This window comes from Solanum dulcamara, chromosome 11, assembly GCF_947179165.1.
Source record: "Solanum dulcamara chromosome 11, daSolDulc1.2, whole genome shotgun sequence".
Lineage (NCBI taxonomy): Eukaryota > Viridiplantae > Streptophyta > Magnoliopsida > Solanales > Solanaceae > Solanum > Solanum dulcamara.
The window spans coordinates 31,385,997-31,403,327 of record NC_077247.1 but is presented as its reverse complement, the minus strand read 5'-3'; the positions used below and the strand labels follow the sequence as shown (position 1 = coordinate 31,403,327).

General features: G+C 36.8%; 1 protein-coding gene across 3 annotated transcripts in view; it reads right to left on the bottom strand.

Annotated features, from left to right (window-relative positions):
- Nucleotides 1-1,317: 1,317 nt before the first annotated feature.
- Nucleotides 1,318-17,331, bottom strand: part of LOC129873928 (probable disease resistance protein At4g27220) — a 33,052-nt gene continuing 17,038 nt past the window's right edge. For 2 of the 3 annotated variants that reach the window (XM_055949120.1, XM_055949122.1), the window contains 3 exons: nucleotides 3,168-6,260; nucleotides 2,019-2,120; nucleotides 1,318-1,666 (listed from right to left, as the gene is read on the bottom strand). In XM_055949120.1, coding sequence (XP_055805095.1) covers nucleotides 3,180-6,251 — 3,072 coding nt within the window. In that variant the 5' untranslated portion in view covers nucleotides 6,252-6,260 and the 3' untranslated portion in view covers nucleotides 1,318-1,666; nucleotides 2,019-2,120; nucleotides 3,168-3,179. Of the gene's footprint in view, nucleotides 1,667-2,018; nucleotides 2,121-3,167; nucleotides 6,261-16,553; nucleotides 16,732-17,331 lie in introns of those variants that run through there. The other variant, XM_055949121.1, reaches the window with a different exon arrangement.

Here is a 17,331-nt window from a genome sequence, read left to right as displayed (position 1 = left end):
ACATATCATCATCATAAATCATACTTGTCATAAATCATATTTCATAAAACTTGTTCATTGGAATAGATCATTATCATGTGATTCATGTAACGTAGGTGTAGGCCTTCAATCATTACGAATCTTATTTCATAAAGAATATCATTAGGGTCTTAAGTCACTATTTTTCATAAACTCACTTGAATTCTTGAAATCTCATGATCATGACTTATACTTGAAATTAAGGTGAAAATATGGATTTATAATCAATTGACTTGAAAATCATAAAATTGAATTGAAAACATGTATTATCATATAATTCATATCAAACCATACATAATTCATGAAAATAATATCAATTGTAAGTATAATTGAAAAAAACCATCATCCATGTCATGAACCTAAAGAGTAATAAAAGAAATTCATAGAAAACTCTTTTGTTCCATGTAATAATCATTAATTCATATTGAAATAGGTTCATAATCATAATTTAAATCATATTTCATGTAATTGAAATTGAGATCACAAAAACCCATAACATACATACTTGAATTGATTGTAAAAGTTGAGAATTGGTTGGGTTCCATAGGTGAAAGGGACCCAGGGATGAATACCCACATACCTTTGAATTAGAAGTTAGAAAAAACTTGAAGAAATTTTGAATTTTGATGAAGAACTTGAAAGAATTGCTTGGTTGTTTTTAATGGAGATTTGAGAGCCTTTTGTAAAGAATTTTTTTTTGTAATTTGATGAATTGTGAAAGAATGAGGGAGAATAGGGATTTTTGGGTTAATAGGGTGGGATTTAGTCTCAAAAACATCTAGGTTCATTAACTAATAGTTAGGAAAAATTCCAAAGTATCTCTACTAAAATTGAAATCGGGCAAAAATAAACCCCCAGGTCCGCGGACCTGGTCCACAAATATCCTATTTTCAAAATTCCGGGACGCGGAGACATCACGGACTCTAATGTCTAAAAATAATTTCGGATCAAAATTTTGTACTAAAGTTGGCGACGCGAACCTGCTCCCTGGACCCATTTTTCGCAAATTTTCTCTTGATTCTCAAAATAATCTATGTTAGAACAGTACGAGGTATTACACAAAAGAAATTCAGTATCTATTTGTGTATAAAAAATAATTTAATTTTTATATAAATAATCTAATTTTTTGTTGAGCTTGTGATTAGTTTCCAAGGGTGTAAGTGCAGGTTTAGCAGTACTAAGCCTAGAAGTTATGAGATCTCAGAAGCAATACTTGCTAATGTATCTGACTACATTAGCAAGATTGTCTGTCTACAAACACATGACCTCTAGCTTCATCTAAATAAAACACTCCTCCGTCATCTTATTATCAGAAAGGTAATGCAAGACATTTACCTTTAACCCAGGGTAACTAATACAAATATTTATCCAGCAAATAACATCATTTAATCCTTCAAAATTGAAGCTATGCAGATACACTCTTTCTTAAAGTAATATTAGCTACTTACAACTAATATACATACTATACTATTTTAACATTTGAAAATAATTGTAAGTAGCTAAAAAGTCAACACATTTATACTATTTATTTACAAAAGCTTTGAGGAATTCTGCTTCAATCACTATTTCCTTTTCCACCATTATATTTCCGCTTCACTGCTTGCAAGGGAAGTGGAGCACCATCCACAGCACTGTCGATCCCAAGAATCTGGTGCAAGAGAAGGAACATACAGAATACCAAACATTAGAGCATATAGATTACCTTAGCCTGATATTGGCAAAGACACAATTTTGGAGTTATTACGGACAGAACTGAACTTCCATTGTATTAGGAGCTAATATTCAAGTTCAATGCTATAAGTTTGTCTCCTGCACCCAAGGGTGTGGCCTAGTGGTCAATGAAGTGTATTGAACACCACAAGTTCAAATCCCAATAGAGACAAATCACTCACTAGGTGATTTCTTGGATTCCTTTTAGTGTTTATCTCAAAACTATCAAATATATTTCATGGAAGATAATTTATGACAATGAGAAAAAGTGATGGAAATGACCTAAGTACCTCAGATATTATTGACAGATGCTTCCCTCTAAAGTCTAGACACATCAGTTAGAATCTGATTGCTTGAAATAGACAAGTATTGCAGGTGCTCGGCGTTTCAACCTAAAATAGCAGAAATCAAAAAGATTTAACAAACATGTTAATATCATTAATTATGCTGGAAAAGTTCAATGAAAACTAAATAATAAAGTTATTTGAAATTAATTTTATTACACAAAGAGACATATTATTAAAAGATGTATATAAACTTCACTGCAAAAACCAACCTATGATTGATCAGAAATCAGGAATATGAAAACTTTATACTTCACATTATGATTTTTATGATGCTAGAAGGTATACATATCATATTCAAGTTAAGTTATTCAAAAATGGAACTTTTTAACATTTAATTATAAACATTCCGTATAATTCCCATAAAAAACCTTCTTATACCATGACTTAAATATCAAAGAACCATAAACATGAACTCCAAGAGTTATAAGGATTTTTAATTCCAATAACGCTACAATAATGATTATCCATCTTTGTTATGTAACGTACCTCTATACAAATTTGTTTACCAAATTCACCCAACAAATTCTGCAATGTAAATAATATGATCATAATGTAGTTTGGCTATTTTTGTAGCTAAATATTTGTTGATTGAAATGCAATTAAAACTCTATTTTGATTCATTCATTATAACTAAGTTATTGGTTTGTATCATATCATTTGAACCTTGTCAGCGATGACCATATTTTGCTTTTCCTTCTTGAAACTATATTTGTCGAACACATAAGTGCATGACAAAGACTATTGTTTCTTTCACCTTTTCACCTACTTGGGGTGTCCTATATACTCAAGTAGGAAGAACGTTAGCTACTTTTATGATCGATATGGTTACAGAAGTGATGAAAAAGGTTGAGTAGCTGGCATGGGAAGCTACTGTCACCAGGAGGCAGAATGGTCTTGATAAAGAGTGTGTTACAATCAAACTTGGTCCCTACCTAGTACAAGAATCATCGTTTGAAAGGAACAAAGTTATAAATTTATCATAGATTTAGCACACCCTTAAAGTAACAATAAGGTAAACCAAATAAAGAGATGTAAAGGATGTGACCTGTAAGTATTATTCATAACTTAAAATGCAAATGAAGAAGCACTGACCTGAGCTTTTTCTCAGCTGGTGGCACAAGTTTGAAGTAGTCGGTCAGGTCTGATATGCTGTAGAAGCTCACTCTTAGCTTCAGGATAGTCCCACTCTAGTGATTGCCAGAGTTCTAGACTTACATAGATATATCTGAGAGCATGTGGAATAAACAGTGGTTCTCCAGCATGAGGAGGATGAAAAAATGGTAGTCTTTGAAGCTTTGGACAACCACATAGACCTATTTCCTCAAGGGATACACAAGTCATTCTTCCCTTAGATATACTTTTGAGTGCCGGTAGATCAGTCAATTGAACTACTCTTAGTTTAGGGAGGATGATATCGGTAGAGGTAAACGATGATGAAGGACTACTCAGGGATTGACTACTTGCCTCTTGGCCCTCTTCCTCTTCCTCATTCTCGCTAATAATTTCTTCTATCCCCTCACAATGTGACACCGCTACATGTTCAAGGTTGTAGAGATTTTGCCACAACCATCGAGGAAACATCACCTTGATTTGGCAACAATGTTCAATCCTTAACTTCTTCAAGTTTGAAAAGGATCCATGTGAAAGAACCGTAAAAGATGCTTCAGTATTAGGTTGGATGTCAATAAGGCTGACAATATCCTTCAAATTGTATAGTTCCAAATTCTCGAGGCTTTTGAGTAACGATTCAATTCCTTCTGGCTCAATCAGTTCTTGCCAATTGGAGGGTAATTGGAGTATGCACTCTATACCATCACAAGAAACAATTTTGACTATCTTCAAATCCGTCAAATTGATCAAGGAGGGAAGGGCACTTAAGAAGCTATTATCCGAACTTATGAAGTCGCACCATGAAACTTCAAGTCTTTGCATGTCCCTTGGCAAATTGATTACAGCTTCTGACTGTTCCCTCAAGGGTTGTACTACATTTCCACCCTTCAGGTAGTAATCCTTCAAAATGACTTCTTTGCTGGAAAATATCACAGGGTATTCATACAAATCTCCAACACAATCACTGGTCAAACCATTTAGAGTAACCCGAAAGAGAATTGGCCGCCCATAATATTCTCGATTTGCTACGAATTTGTTGAAATCACACAGACTGAACATCTTACCCCCAAATTCTTCAAGTTGTTTCATCCTCTCTAGATCCATTGCTCGTATAGAAAATGGAGTCATGAGACGCTGGAGATGTGATAGGCTTGCAAACATATCTATGGGTGGTTCGCCTTTTAGCTTCTTCAACCCGCTCATGGTTAGACATTTCAACTTAACCAAGTTAGGTATGCCTACGGGCACTTGCTCAATCCCTGTTCCACTAAGCTCGAGTTCGCTTAGTACCTTAAGGTTGCTCAGTGATGGTACAAAGCTAAGTTCTCTACAACCTTTAAGCAATAAGGCATTCAAATTTCCCAAATTTGATAGAGAACCAGGCAATTCTTCAATATTAGTATAGCTTAGATCCAAAACACGTAGACAAGGCTTGAACATGAAAAATGAGCATGGAATCGTTTGCAACAAGCGATTCTCTTGCATCAATAGGGTCGTCAGTTTCAAACATTTGTATAGTATACATGGAGAAATCTGACTTATAGAATTATGCATCAAGGATACCTTGTCGAGATCTTCTGACCATTCATGAAGCTCTGGCAGTTCTATCAATTGCATTCTAGCTTTTACCATGAAGCGATCATGATGAGGATGGCTTGTGATTTTTATAGCCATTTCTCGTATCAAGTCATGCATTTTAACACATTTATTTTCATCTACATCCACAGTACTTTCTAACAAACATACATTCTCTAGCTTATTTAGTATTGCATGGCCTTGGTCTATTTGTGCTTGCCTACTTTTCCTTGCATTTATAAATCCCTCCATGATGAACTTGTTGACTAGCTCAACTCTTGGAATTTCAAAGTCTTCTGGATATAGGCAACAATACAAGAAGCACTTTTGTAACCGGGGATCCCTCAAGCGAGTATAACTACAATGGAGAATAGGGAAGACCTCACTCTTCATGTCATCTTGCATCATGGAAGATTCTTCCAACTCTTGTAACACATCCTTCCATTCAAAAATGTCATTTACTCCCTTCATGCAACCAGCCATTGTTATGATTCCGAGTGGCAGCCCAGCACATCTCTCTGCAACTTTCATTGCTATTTTTTCTATGTCAGTTGGGATTACTTGTACTTCATTATTATTGCCACGTCCAAGCTTCTCAGTAAATAAATCCCAAGATTCTACTTCAGAAAGGGGCTTGACTTTGACATACTTTTGGCAACCAACTCTACGACATACTTCAAGTGATCGGCTAGTTATGATCATTTTGCCTCCATCATTTGCAAGTGGAATCCCCACTTTTATCACGTCAAAGTTATTCCAAACATCATCAAGTATTAGGACAAAAGTATCGATTCGCTTCAATGCTTGGAATAACTTTGCAGCCCTTTTTATCTCATCACAAACACAAGAAAGATCTAAGCCAATATTCTCGGCTATGCCATTTTGTAACTTTTGAATACTTGAATCTTGAGATACAGTGACCCAGTAAACATGACCCGAGAATCTACTTTCTTGTAATAACTCGTTGTTGATATGCATAGCCATAGTGGTTTTACCCACCCCTCCCATGCCATAAATACCAATGCTTGAAACTTCATCTTTCCTTAGCATTTCTGATATATTTTCCGAACTTCGTCCAAAAACTTGGCCTTTTAAATTTGTAGTCACCAAAGGCTCCCCTTTTTCTTCATATACATTATGTAAAACCCCTTCAGGAAACTTGCCTTGCTTTATGAGTTCCTCGGCTTCCTCAATCATTGTATCAGCAAAATTTGCCAATTTTATACGGTCAAATCGGCCACACTCTTGAACTTCTTTCTCAAGGATCTGGAATTCTTCTTGTTTGTTATTTACATTGCTTAACCATGTTTGAACTTCTGTTTTTCTTTTCTTGAATGAATGAAATTCAGCATCTTGTATTGTAGCCACTATATCAACCTTTCGACTACCAAGCCATTCCATCTTCCCCTTTAGATTCTCCATCTTCTTTTCAAGTCCTCTGTAAGGTTCCCATAATCTTTCTTTAGCTAGATTTGCTAGCATGTCAGCCATGGTCGCTCACTAGACATAACAAATCAAACAATAAAATAGATATCAAATGGACTATTAACAAGATCACCAATGCTACAAAGAGGTGAAAACAAAGATAATTTAAGGGATTATTTCAAAAAAAGAAAAGACAAATTGTCCAATAAAGGTAATATTTAACTTATATACTTCCATCTTTAGTATAAATATTTGTCAATCTAACTTAATAGGTTATGTCTATAAACCCTTAGAGAAGTGATGTAAACTCTGTATGTTTAATGAAGGCATAAGTTGTTAAAATATTTACAAGAATTAAGAAGACTCCTAACTGAACACTAATAAATTATCTTAACTAAACAGTGAATGTTGAAATATAATCATAAACATACTACTCAAACTAAGAACCTAAAGTCCTGAACATATTCAAAGACAATCCAAACATAGTGTTCCAATACGCGCCCCTCAAGTTAGGCGATGGGTCACTAAGTCTAACTTGAATAGATTACTCTCAAATGCAGGCTTAGCCGGTGTTTTGGTGAGAGTGTCAGTTAGTTGATCGGCACCTTGGACATGAACAATACAAATCCTTTTGTTTTCAAAATGGTGGCGGACAAAGTGAAAGTCCACTGCAGCATGCTTCACCAGACTATGGAGGATAAAATTCTTGCTAAAGAATGTTGCTCCAACATTGTCACAGTAAATGATAGGTGACTTATGTACTGAATCGAAGCTCACTCAAGAGATTGGTGACCACAGGGTTTTAGCTTGGACATTAGCCATTCGTCTGTATTCAGCCTCTATGAAGGAGGGAGAGACAATATTTTGCTTCTTTCAAGACCAGCTAATTGGATTGCGACCAAGGAACAAGATGTAGCTGTATGTAGAGACTCTATCAGTGATGTGTCCCAGCCCAATCCGCATCGGAGTACACGTGCAGATTAAAGTCATCAATGGGAGTAACATGCAAGCCTAGTTGGATCGCACCACGAAGGTACCAAAGAACATACTCTTCACAACTTTCCAGTGAAGGTCCAATGGTGCTTGAATGAACTGAGACAACTTGTTGATTGCATAGGCGATGTCCGGTCTAGTAAAAGACATGTATTGGAGAATGCCTAAGACTCGACGATTACGAGTTGTTTCAGTCAGGTGAGTACCATCAGATAGGTTGAGAAACTCAGAGGCATTCATTGGCGCTTGGACACTTTTGCACTTGAACATTAGCTCATCATTCAAGATCTCATTCACATAGTTCGCTTGGGTGAGAATCAAACATTCAGAGCTGCTTATCACCTCAACACCAAGAAAATAATGAAGATTTCCTAAGTCTTTAATTGAGAAACGAGAAGCAAAAAGTGATAACCCGATTGGCAATGGAAGGGTTGCTCCCAGTGAATATAATGTCATTGGCATGGACAAGGACGAACAATGTATCTCTAGACCAAGTCTGACAAGTAGCGAGGTATCTGATTTTTTATTAAACAATACTCATGGAGGAAAGATAACCTGTGAGCGCATTTTACCACACTCGAGGGGCTTGTTTCAAGCTATAGATCGCCTTGTATAACCTACAGATGTGCCTCGTCTTGTCATCACTAACAAACCCCGGAGGTTGTGCCATGTACACCTCCTCTTCCAGGTCACCTCGGAGGAAAGCATTGTTGACATCAAGTTGACGGAGGTACCAGTTGTAGTGAAGTACCACAAAGAGGACGATGCGAACTGTGGTAGGCTTGACAACCGGGCTGAATGTTGAGTGGAAACCAATGTCCTCCTCTAAGTGAAGTCTTTTGCAACCAAGCGCGCTTTGTATCTGTCAATGGACCCATCTCCATTCCTTTTGATCATTAAAAGCCACTTGCAGGATACAATATTTTTAGTCGGGTCAGGTGGAACAAGTTCCCAATTCTGGTTTTTCATTAAGGCATCAAGTTCCTGTTTCATCGCTTCTTGCCACTCAGGATATTTTTGTACTTGTTTGACACTAGTAGGTGTGATGGTGGGGTTCAAGTTAGCTAGGTGATCAAAAATCTGTTTGGGCTTGCTAATGTTATTTTTGGGACCTAGTGACAATTTGATTGGGGGGAGAGGGATGGTAAGGCAGAGAGGGAGCGAGCTGTGGTATGAGAGTTATTAGTTGTCTATATATGTCATGCAACTAACTTGACCAAAGGTTATAAATTTGGGATTAAAGATATCAGATCAATGATGATAGATATGGCAACAATCAGAAAGGTTATAAATTCTATGATCTCAAGTACAAAATACTTTTTGTTAGTAGGGACGTCGTTTTCACTAAAAATGTATTTCCCTTCCAGCAATATAGATCAGGCACACGGGATGGCTTTCTCAGTAAAAAATGAGTTAGGAAGGATGCATGAGCAGTTAACTCACACTGATGATTCACATGAAGGTACAACCATCCTATCTCAACCAGACGATATGGGCGGTGATCCATCTTCCAATATAGTTACTGACGTTGATGGGAAGATAAGACCTTGTTGACTAAGTGGTTAATTGGCAAGCTAATGGTTGTTGGTAGGTAGTTAGACTAACTAAAAGTAGTTAGTAATCTGTTAGAAAGCAGTTAGAGGAAGTTAGCAAGTAGTTGTATAAGTAGTTGTAGTCAATACTCAACAAATACACTCTAATGTACAAGTATATAAATGTATAGATATACAGTAAAAGGGAATACAATACATACTAATATTTTCTTATTCTTCTCTCTTACTTTACTCTTCTTCTATCTCTCTCTCTCTCTCTACATTTTCTATCTTCTCTTTCTCTCTTCATCTCAGCTCACTCTTCATCTGTGATAGAGTGTGTTTGAGCTCCTTCAATGGAGATTTAACATGGTATCAGAGCCATACTGTGGCCTACGGTGTGGTACAACACTCAATTGCTTAAGATTCAAAGCCTAACAGCAGTGGAATCTGCAATTAGCAACTAAGAAGAAAATCAAAGCTCAAGGTGTGAAAATATGGTTGAGACAACTGAGGTTGAAGCTGGATCTGCAGGAACCAACAACTTAAACACATACTTCGCAGCTAAAATAGAACACTTTAGAGTTTCGGTGATAGATCACAACCATCCACTCTATCTTCAACCAAACGACACTCCAGGAAGCTCCCTGATCTCCTTGCAACTCACAGGTTCAGAAAATTATGCAATCTGGAGTAGATCCATACGTATTGGACTACGAGGTAAGAGCAAGCTAGGGTTTGTGGATGGTATATTTCCTAAGTCTAAATTTGGTCCTGAGTATGTTAACATTTGGGAAAAGTGCAACGCGGTTGTCCTGTCATGGATCATGAACGTCGTAAGACAAGGCCTGCTCAGTAGTGTAGTGTATAGTGACGATGCTCACAGAGTGTGGTGTGACTTGAAGGAGAGGTTTGACAAGATCAATGAAGCGCATATGTTTCACCTTCATAAGGAGATTCATAGTCTAAACCAGGGAGTTTTGTCAGTAACTGACTATTATACTACACTGAAGAGCCTATGGAATGAGTTTGACTCAATTATGCCTTATCCAGGATGCTCCTGTGATGAGTCCAAGAAATTCAAAGAACATTTCAAGTATCAACGACTACTTCAGTTTCTAATGGGACTGAATCAGTCCTACTCAGCTGGCAGAGGTCAAATTCTACTTCAGACTCCCACTCCTAACCTAAACAAAGCTTTCTCCCTCATCTTAGATTATGAGAGTCATATAAATCAGATGCATGCAAGTTCGGACACTTCCAATCATAGGACTATTGAAAGTATAGCCCTATTCAGTCAGAAAACTCATACTTAGGGGAGTGGTAACTTTGGACATCAACAAGGAGGTGGAGGTGGTCAACCAAATAGAGGACACTATGACTCTCAATATAAGCCACAGTCATAGAAGTCTCAGAAGGCTGTGGTGGTGTGTGAAGTGTGTGGATACAGGGGACACACCAAGGAACAATGCTTCAAGGTTAAAGGTTATCCTGCAGGCTGGAGGTCAAAGAAGAAAGGTGCTACTTCCTATTCCCACAACAACTCCTATGCAAATCAAGCAGAGGTCTTCCATCCTGATGCTACCAGTTCAAATCTCCCAGCTCCAACAGTCTTCTTCACACAAAGCCAGTACCAGCAGATCATGCAGATACTAGCAAAAGGAACTGAAAATGCAGGGGAGTACTCAGTCAAAGCAGTCTCTGCAGGTAGTATCTTGTCTGCTTTAGTATCCAAATATATACCTATGGAATGGATAGTTGATACAGGAGCAACAGCTCACATGAATGCTAGTCTTGATGCACTGGATACAATTCAACCTGTGCCTAACTCTGATAGGAGAGAAGTACAACTTCCCACTGGAAATGTAACATCAGTCTCACACACTGGGAGAACAAAAGTGTTTGGTAACCAAAGTATCAGCAATGTGCTATTTGTTCCAGACTTCAAGTGTAACTTATTATCTGTATCACAGCTTACTAAGGAACTTCATTGTATGGCTGCATTCTTTCTTAATTTTTGTATCTTTCAAGATCTCTCCAATGGACTGGTCAGGGAGATTGGTAGAGAAGAGCAAGGTCTCTACATCCTCAAGGAAGATTTCATCAACTCAGTCACAGCTGTTCCTGTTCCTTCAGCACATCAATCAAGTCAAATTGAGTCCATATCTTTGTGGCATAGAAGATTAGGTAATGCACCTATAGATATAATAAAGAAGTCCACAGGTTTTGACCTTGTACAAACAACTATGGATTTATCTTGCACTATTTGTCCTTTAGCTAAACAAACTAAGCTCCCATTTCCAACCAGTTCTAATGTGTCTAAGTCTGTGTTTGAACTTGTTCATTATGATATATGGGGTCCCTATAGAGTACCAACTCATACTGGAATGAAATACTTTGTTACTATAGTAGATGATTTTTCAAGATATACTTGGGTGTTTCTTATTACCTCTAAAGCTGACACTATAGCGGTGCTGAGAAAGTTTTTCTCACAGGTTCACAATCTCTTTTCTACCACTGTTAAGACCTTTAGAACTGATAATGGCAGTGAGTTCTTTAGTCATGAATTCCAATCTCTACTGTCCATCCTTGGGATCCTTCATCAGAGTACATGTACATATACACCCCAACAAAATGGTGTTGCTGAAAGGAAACATAGAACTATCTTAGACATGGCCAGGGCTCTCAGGTTTCAAGCCAGCATTCCCTTGAAATTTTGGGGTGAGTGTATTACAACTGCTGTCTACCTTCTCAACATACTTCCCTCCAAACTACTTTATTACAAATCTCCTTTTGAATTGCTACATTCACAGCCTTCCTCTCTCACTCACATCAGAACCTTTGGATGCCTGTGTTATGCTGCTTGTCCAAAGGTTTCAGACAAATTTGCACCTAGAGCCATTCCTGCAGTCATGATGGGATACTCTCTGTCACAAAAGGCTACCTCCTATATGACCTGCACTCAAAATCACTGTTTGTCAATAGAAATGTAGTGTTCAAGGAAGATGTCTTCCCTTTCAAAGATTTACAAACCTCCTCAAATCCCCTTTTTCCTGTTCTCAGTACTCCCACACACACTGTTGACCCCCTTCCTACATCACATCTTCTACCTCCTCTCTTACATCACTTGCCATCAATCCCCTCTAATGTCTGTACTGATGAGTCTTCACCCTCTATAGACCTTTCTCCTCAAATCCATGTTCTTCCCACTAGTAAGTCATCTAGACAAACTAAGCCTCCCCTATGGCTTCAGGACTTTGTCACTGCTAATCATAGCACCTCCTCCTCATACCCCATCTCTGCACACTTGTCCTATGCTTATTTGTCTCCAACCTATGTCCACACTTTAGCTGTTTACTCAGCCATTTCTGAACCTACATCCTACTCTGAAGCTTCTCTGGATCCCAAATGGATTCAGGCTATGCAACTTGAAATTTCTGCCTTGCAAGATAATCATACCTGGACTGTGGTGGACCTGCCTCCTCGCAAGAAACCTATTGACTACAAGTGGGTATACAAGGTCAAGTACAAGGCTTCAGGTGAGGTTGAAAGATTTAAGGCCAGACTAGTTGCAAAAGGGTACAGCCAACAAGAAGGTCTGGATTACAGTGAGACTTTCAGCCCTGTTGCAAAGATGGTCACTATCAGATCAGTTATTGCTCTAGTTGTTGCTAAAAGCTGGTCTATTTATCAAATGGATGTCTATAATGCTTTCCTCAATGATGATCTCTTAGAGGAGGTCTACATGACTATTCCTGTTGGGTTTTCCAAACAGGGGTAGCAGGGTAAAGTCTGCAAACTCCACAAGTCACTCTATGGCCTCAAACAAGCTCCCAGACAATTGAACCTGAAGTTAACAAAAGCACTGGTGCAGCTGGGATTTACTCAGAGTCACTATGACTACTCCTTGTTCACTAAGTAGGATGAAGGTGTTAGTCTATGTAGATGATCTTCTGATCATTGGGAGCAGACAAATACTTATAGACAGCACAAGGAAGGACCTACAGAAACAATTCAAGATGAAGGATCTAGGAGAACTCAAGTTTTTCCTAGGAATTGAAGTTGCCAGATCCAGTCAAGGTATACACTTGTCTCAAAGAAAGTATGCCTTGGAATTAATAGCTGAAGCTGGTCTAGGTGGAGCTAAACCTGCAGGTACACCACTTGAACAAAATCTGAAACTTACATCTATAAATTTTGATGAATATATTCCTCCCAAAGAAGAACATACAGATCCTGTGTTGAAGGATCCTGGCAAATACTAAAGGCTAGTTAGAAGACTTCTCTACCTTACAATGACCAGACCTGACCTAGCATTCTCAGTACAGAAGTTAAGTCAATATATGCATTGCCCCAAGGAATAACACATGGTTGTAGCACTCAAAGTGGTAAGATACATCAAAGATGCCCCAGGCCTTGGACTCTTTATGCCAGCAGTCTCTTCAAATCAACTCCTTACTTACTGTGACTCGGACTGGGTGCATGTCTAGAGACTAAGAGGTCTGTCACAGGTTACTTAATTAAATTTAGTGAGGCCCTCATCTCCTAGAAATCCAAGAAACAAAAGACAGTCTCCAGAAGCTCAGTTGAGGCTGAGTTTAGGAGTATGGCAAATTGTGCAGTTGAGGTAACCTGGCTGATTAGCTTATTCAGAGAACTTGATATCTAAGTTGATCTTCCTATTAGAATGATGTGTGACAGCAAATCTGCAATACAAATTGCAGCAAACCCAATTTTCCATGAAAAGACCAAACACATAGACATAGACTGTCACTTTGTAAGAGAAAAGATTTGTCAAGGAATTCTGAAAATTGAGTTCACTCACACTGAAGATCAACTGGCTGATCTGCTCACAAAGAGTTTGGGCAAAGCACAACATCAAACACTCTTAAGTGTCTTAGGAGTCATGAATTTGTTTAAACCATAAGCTTGAGGGGGAGTGTTGACTAAGTGGTTAATTGGCAAGCTAATGATTGTTGGTAGGTAGTTAGACTAACTAAAAGTAGTTAGTAATCTATTAGAAAGCAGTTAGAGGAAGTTAGCAAGTAGTTGTATAAGTAGTTGTATTCAATACTCAACAAATACACTCTAATGTACAAGTATATAAATGTATGGATGTACAGTAAAAGGAAATACAATACATACTGATATTTTCTTATTCTTCTCTCTTACTTTACTCTTCATCTCTCTCTCTCTCTCTACGTTTTCTATCTTCTCTTTCTCTCTTCATCTCAGATCACTCTTCATCTGTGATAGAGTGTGTTTGAGCTCCTTCAATGGAGATTTAACAGACCTAAACTTGATGAGATAAGAAAGTCAGCTAGGACAAGCAGAACCCTTATTTGGCTAACAAAAAATACAAGGCCAAGTACATGCACTACAACAAATAAAAGATTTAGTGGCAATAATATAATTGCAGTTATATTATATTTAGCGGCAATAATAAATATGGGTATTTCCATATTTATAACCACCACTCTGTATAATAGCGACTCTGAATGCAATGAGATTAACTCAATTGCCGCTAAGTTTTTGCGGCAATACTAAAAAGGAAAATCTATTGCCACTAAATGTAATGATGGAGAAAGATTGCACATAGTTATTTGTACTCAACTGCAGACACAGTTTCTTAATTATAGAAGTCTTTCTAGAACTATGAAAGTTTCTTCTAAGTTTTCAACTGATATGAATTCCAGATTTAATGGCGGAGACACAATTTTTGCCAAAGAAATTCATTTTTTAAAATTAAAAACACCTATGTGGTTAGTGGGAATTGAACATGTGTTCTCCAAGTGAATCTTAACTCCCTTCACCCGAGCTAAGCTCTTGACTTGTGTCAAGGGGATTCACTATTTAATATATACACATAAAATATAAATTTGATAATTGAGGACAATGTAATTTTCCTGACGAAGGTGTTCTACCTAAATCTGTCCATGCCCAGACTTATTAGGACGACGCGAAGGATGAAATGTGAATTCAGGCCATGTAGTCAGCAATTAAGGCATTGAAAGAAATTAAGACTTGGGGATTGTGTCATTGCCCGTAGGACAAAAGAAGAAGCTCTAAGTTGCACATGGGTATTTAAGAACAAGTACTAACCTGATGGAAAAGTAGAAAGATACAAAGCTATATTAGAGGCAAAACGACACAACCAAAAAGAATGGATAGGCTACAAAGAAACCTTTTTACCTATAGTGAATTAAAATGGTTATAGTGAGAACCAAGGGTTGGTCCAAGGTTTAAGCACAATTCAAGGGAATTGTTGGGTTTTTTAAAAGATAGGGCAGTAAAAAAGGGTTAAAATGACTTTTTCGGATTGAAATAGCTTTCAATTATTTTTCAATAATTTTATTTAGCGCTTTAAATAGACAACATAAAAAATATCTCAACAAACTAATCTATCTAATAAAAATTTAAAATTCAAATTATCCTAAACTTAAGCAACTTATTAGACTAAAAATTATTGCACTAACTAAAAGTAAATTTCAACACTCCTCCTTTGTTTTAGTTACTGCAATTTATAAAATTGCTCCTTCTCAATTTCTGCTTTAGTGGTTGGTGATTCTTTGATTATTTTTTAACTTGCAAAATTTCTTCTTTTATTGATTTTGTGCTTAAAAACACCATCAATGATCTTCTCTTGTTTGAAAGTACTTTCATTTGAAAATTGATTGGAGTTGCAAAGAGTTGTGATGATTTTTCGTCCATCACAATATCACATAAAAGATATGTTTCAAAATACGATTTTATTTTCACTACAATTCTAATTGTTTTTGTCAGTGAAACTTTTTTGGGCATTCAAAGAGAGACTGTTGTTTGACATCCTTTTTTTAGCTTGAAAATTGATTTAAAATAGCTTGTGCACTGAGAAAAGCACGGGTTGAAAATAGCCCTGATGGGTTAAAATGGATAGCCCTTACGTGTTAAAAAGATAGGCCTTAAGGGTTAAAAATTGTATAGTAGTTCTTTGTAAACACTCACAAATTCCGTAAGATCAATAAAGCTCTTGATACCACTGTTGGTTTTCTTAAAAGATGGGGCAACAAAAAGGGGGTTAAAATGACTCTTTTTGGATTGAAATGGATTTCAATAATTTTATTAAGTGCTTTAAATAGCCAACATAAAACACATAATTTGCATAGTTTGAAATTTAAAACTAATTAAAATATCTCAACAAACTAATTTATCTAATAAAAATTTAAAATTCAAATTATCATAAACTTAAGCAACTTATTCGATTAAAAATTACTACATTAACAAAAGTAAATTTCAACAGGAATTAACCAGGTCTGTAGGCTGTCGAAGTCCCTCTACAAGCTCAAACAAGCCTCCAAAAAACAGAATATACAACTAACCACTACATTTCTTGCAACGTAAAGTATTCAAAAGTTGTCTTGATTATTCTCTATTGGCCAAGAAGTTTGATGATGGGATGGTGGTTTATATTTATATTATATATATGTTGAGCCGAGGGTCTCTCGGAAACAGCCGTCCTACCTTGGTAGGAGTAAGGTCTGCGTACAATCTACCCTCCCCAGACCCCACGTTGTGGGATTTCACTGGGTTGTTGTTGTTGTTGTTGTTGTATATGTTGATGATATTGTCTTAACATATAGGGATGCAAAATTGATATAGAATACTAATATAATTGTATCAGAAGTAGACTGAAATTGTGTATCTATTAATGAGCCTCCAATGGAGTTTATATACAACGCCAATAAAATAGATCGTGCTAACCTAACTCCTAGAAAATAGGAGCAAATAAACTTACATGACCTATATCCTATGTGAATGATGAACTATTCAAGCTTAAAGCGTAAATTCACTGAAGATGACTTACTTTAATTTACGGCAGTGGTTCGTGTGGGTCCAGTCTCCTGCCTATTTTCAAAAATTGTTGGCCACAATTTTTGTCAAAAGTTGCTGGTCAAAGTTTTTCAAAAGTTACTACAATTTGCTGGCAGCTTCTTCGTGCCTTTTGTCAACAAAGAGGGCAACGATAGGTGGAAGAGTTCCTATAAAAGAAGCTTTTCAACTGTGAAGAAAAATAGAGTGTGAACAATATTTTTTGTAAGGTGGATACAAAAAAAGAGTGTTATTTTTGGAGTGTGTGGTAGTCATTTTTGAATATTGTACTTGATACTACCAGTGTAAAACTTCTTACTATAGTGATATCAGTTGCTCCTTTTGGCCCGTGGTTTTTTTCTTATTTAAAAGGGTTTCCACGTAAATTCTTGGTGTCATTATATTTTCAATTTTATTTCTACTATTTTGACCATATATATTTTTGTGTTACTCCATTTTTTCCAACAAACTAGTATCAGAACAAGGTTTACTTTGATTTAATATATTTTTTGAGGGGAAAAACGATGAAAGCCAACACTAGTAGAATGGTTACTTTGAATGGTGTTAATTATGTCATTTGGAAGGGGAAAATGGAAGATCTGCTTTATGTCAAAAAAAATTATCAACCCATCTTTACCACTATAAAGTTTGAAAATAAAACAGATGAAGAGTGGAATCTATTGCACTGTGTGGATTTATTAAGCAATGGGTTGACGATAATGTGTTGAACCATATTTCTGGGAAGACACATGCTCGTACCATATGGGAGCATC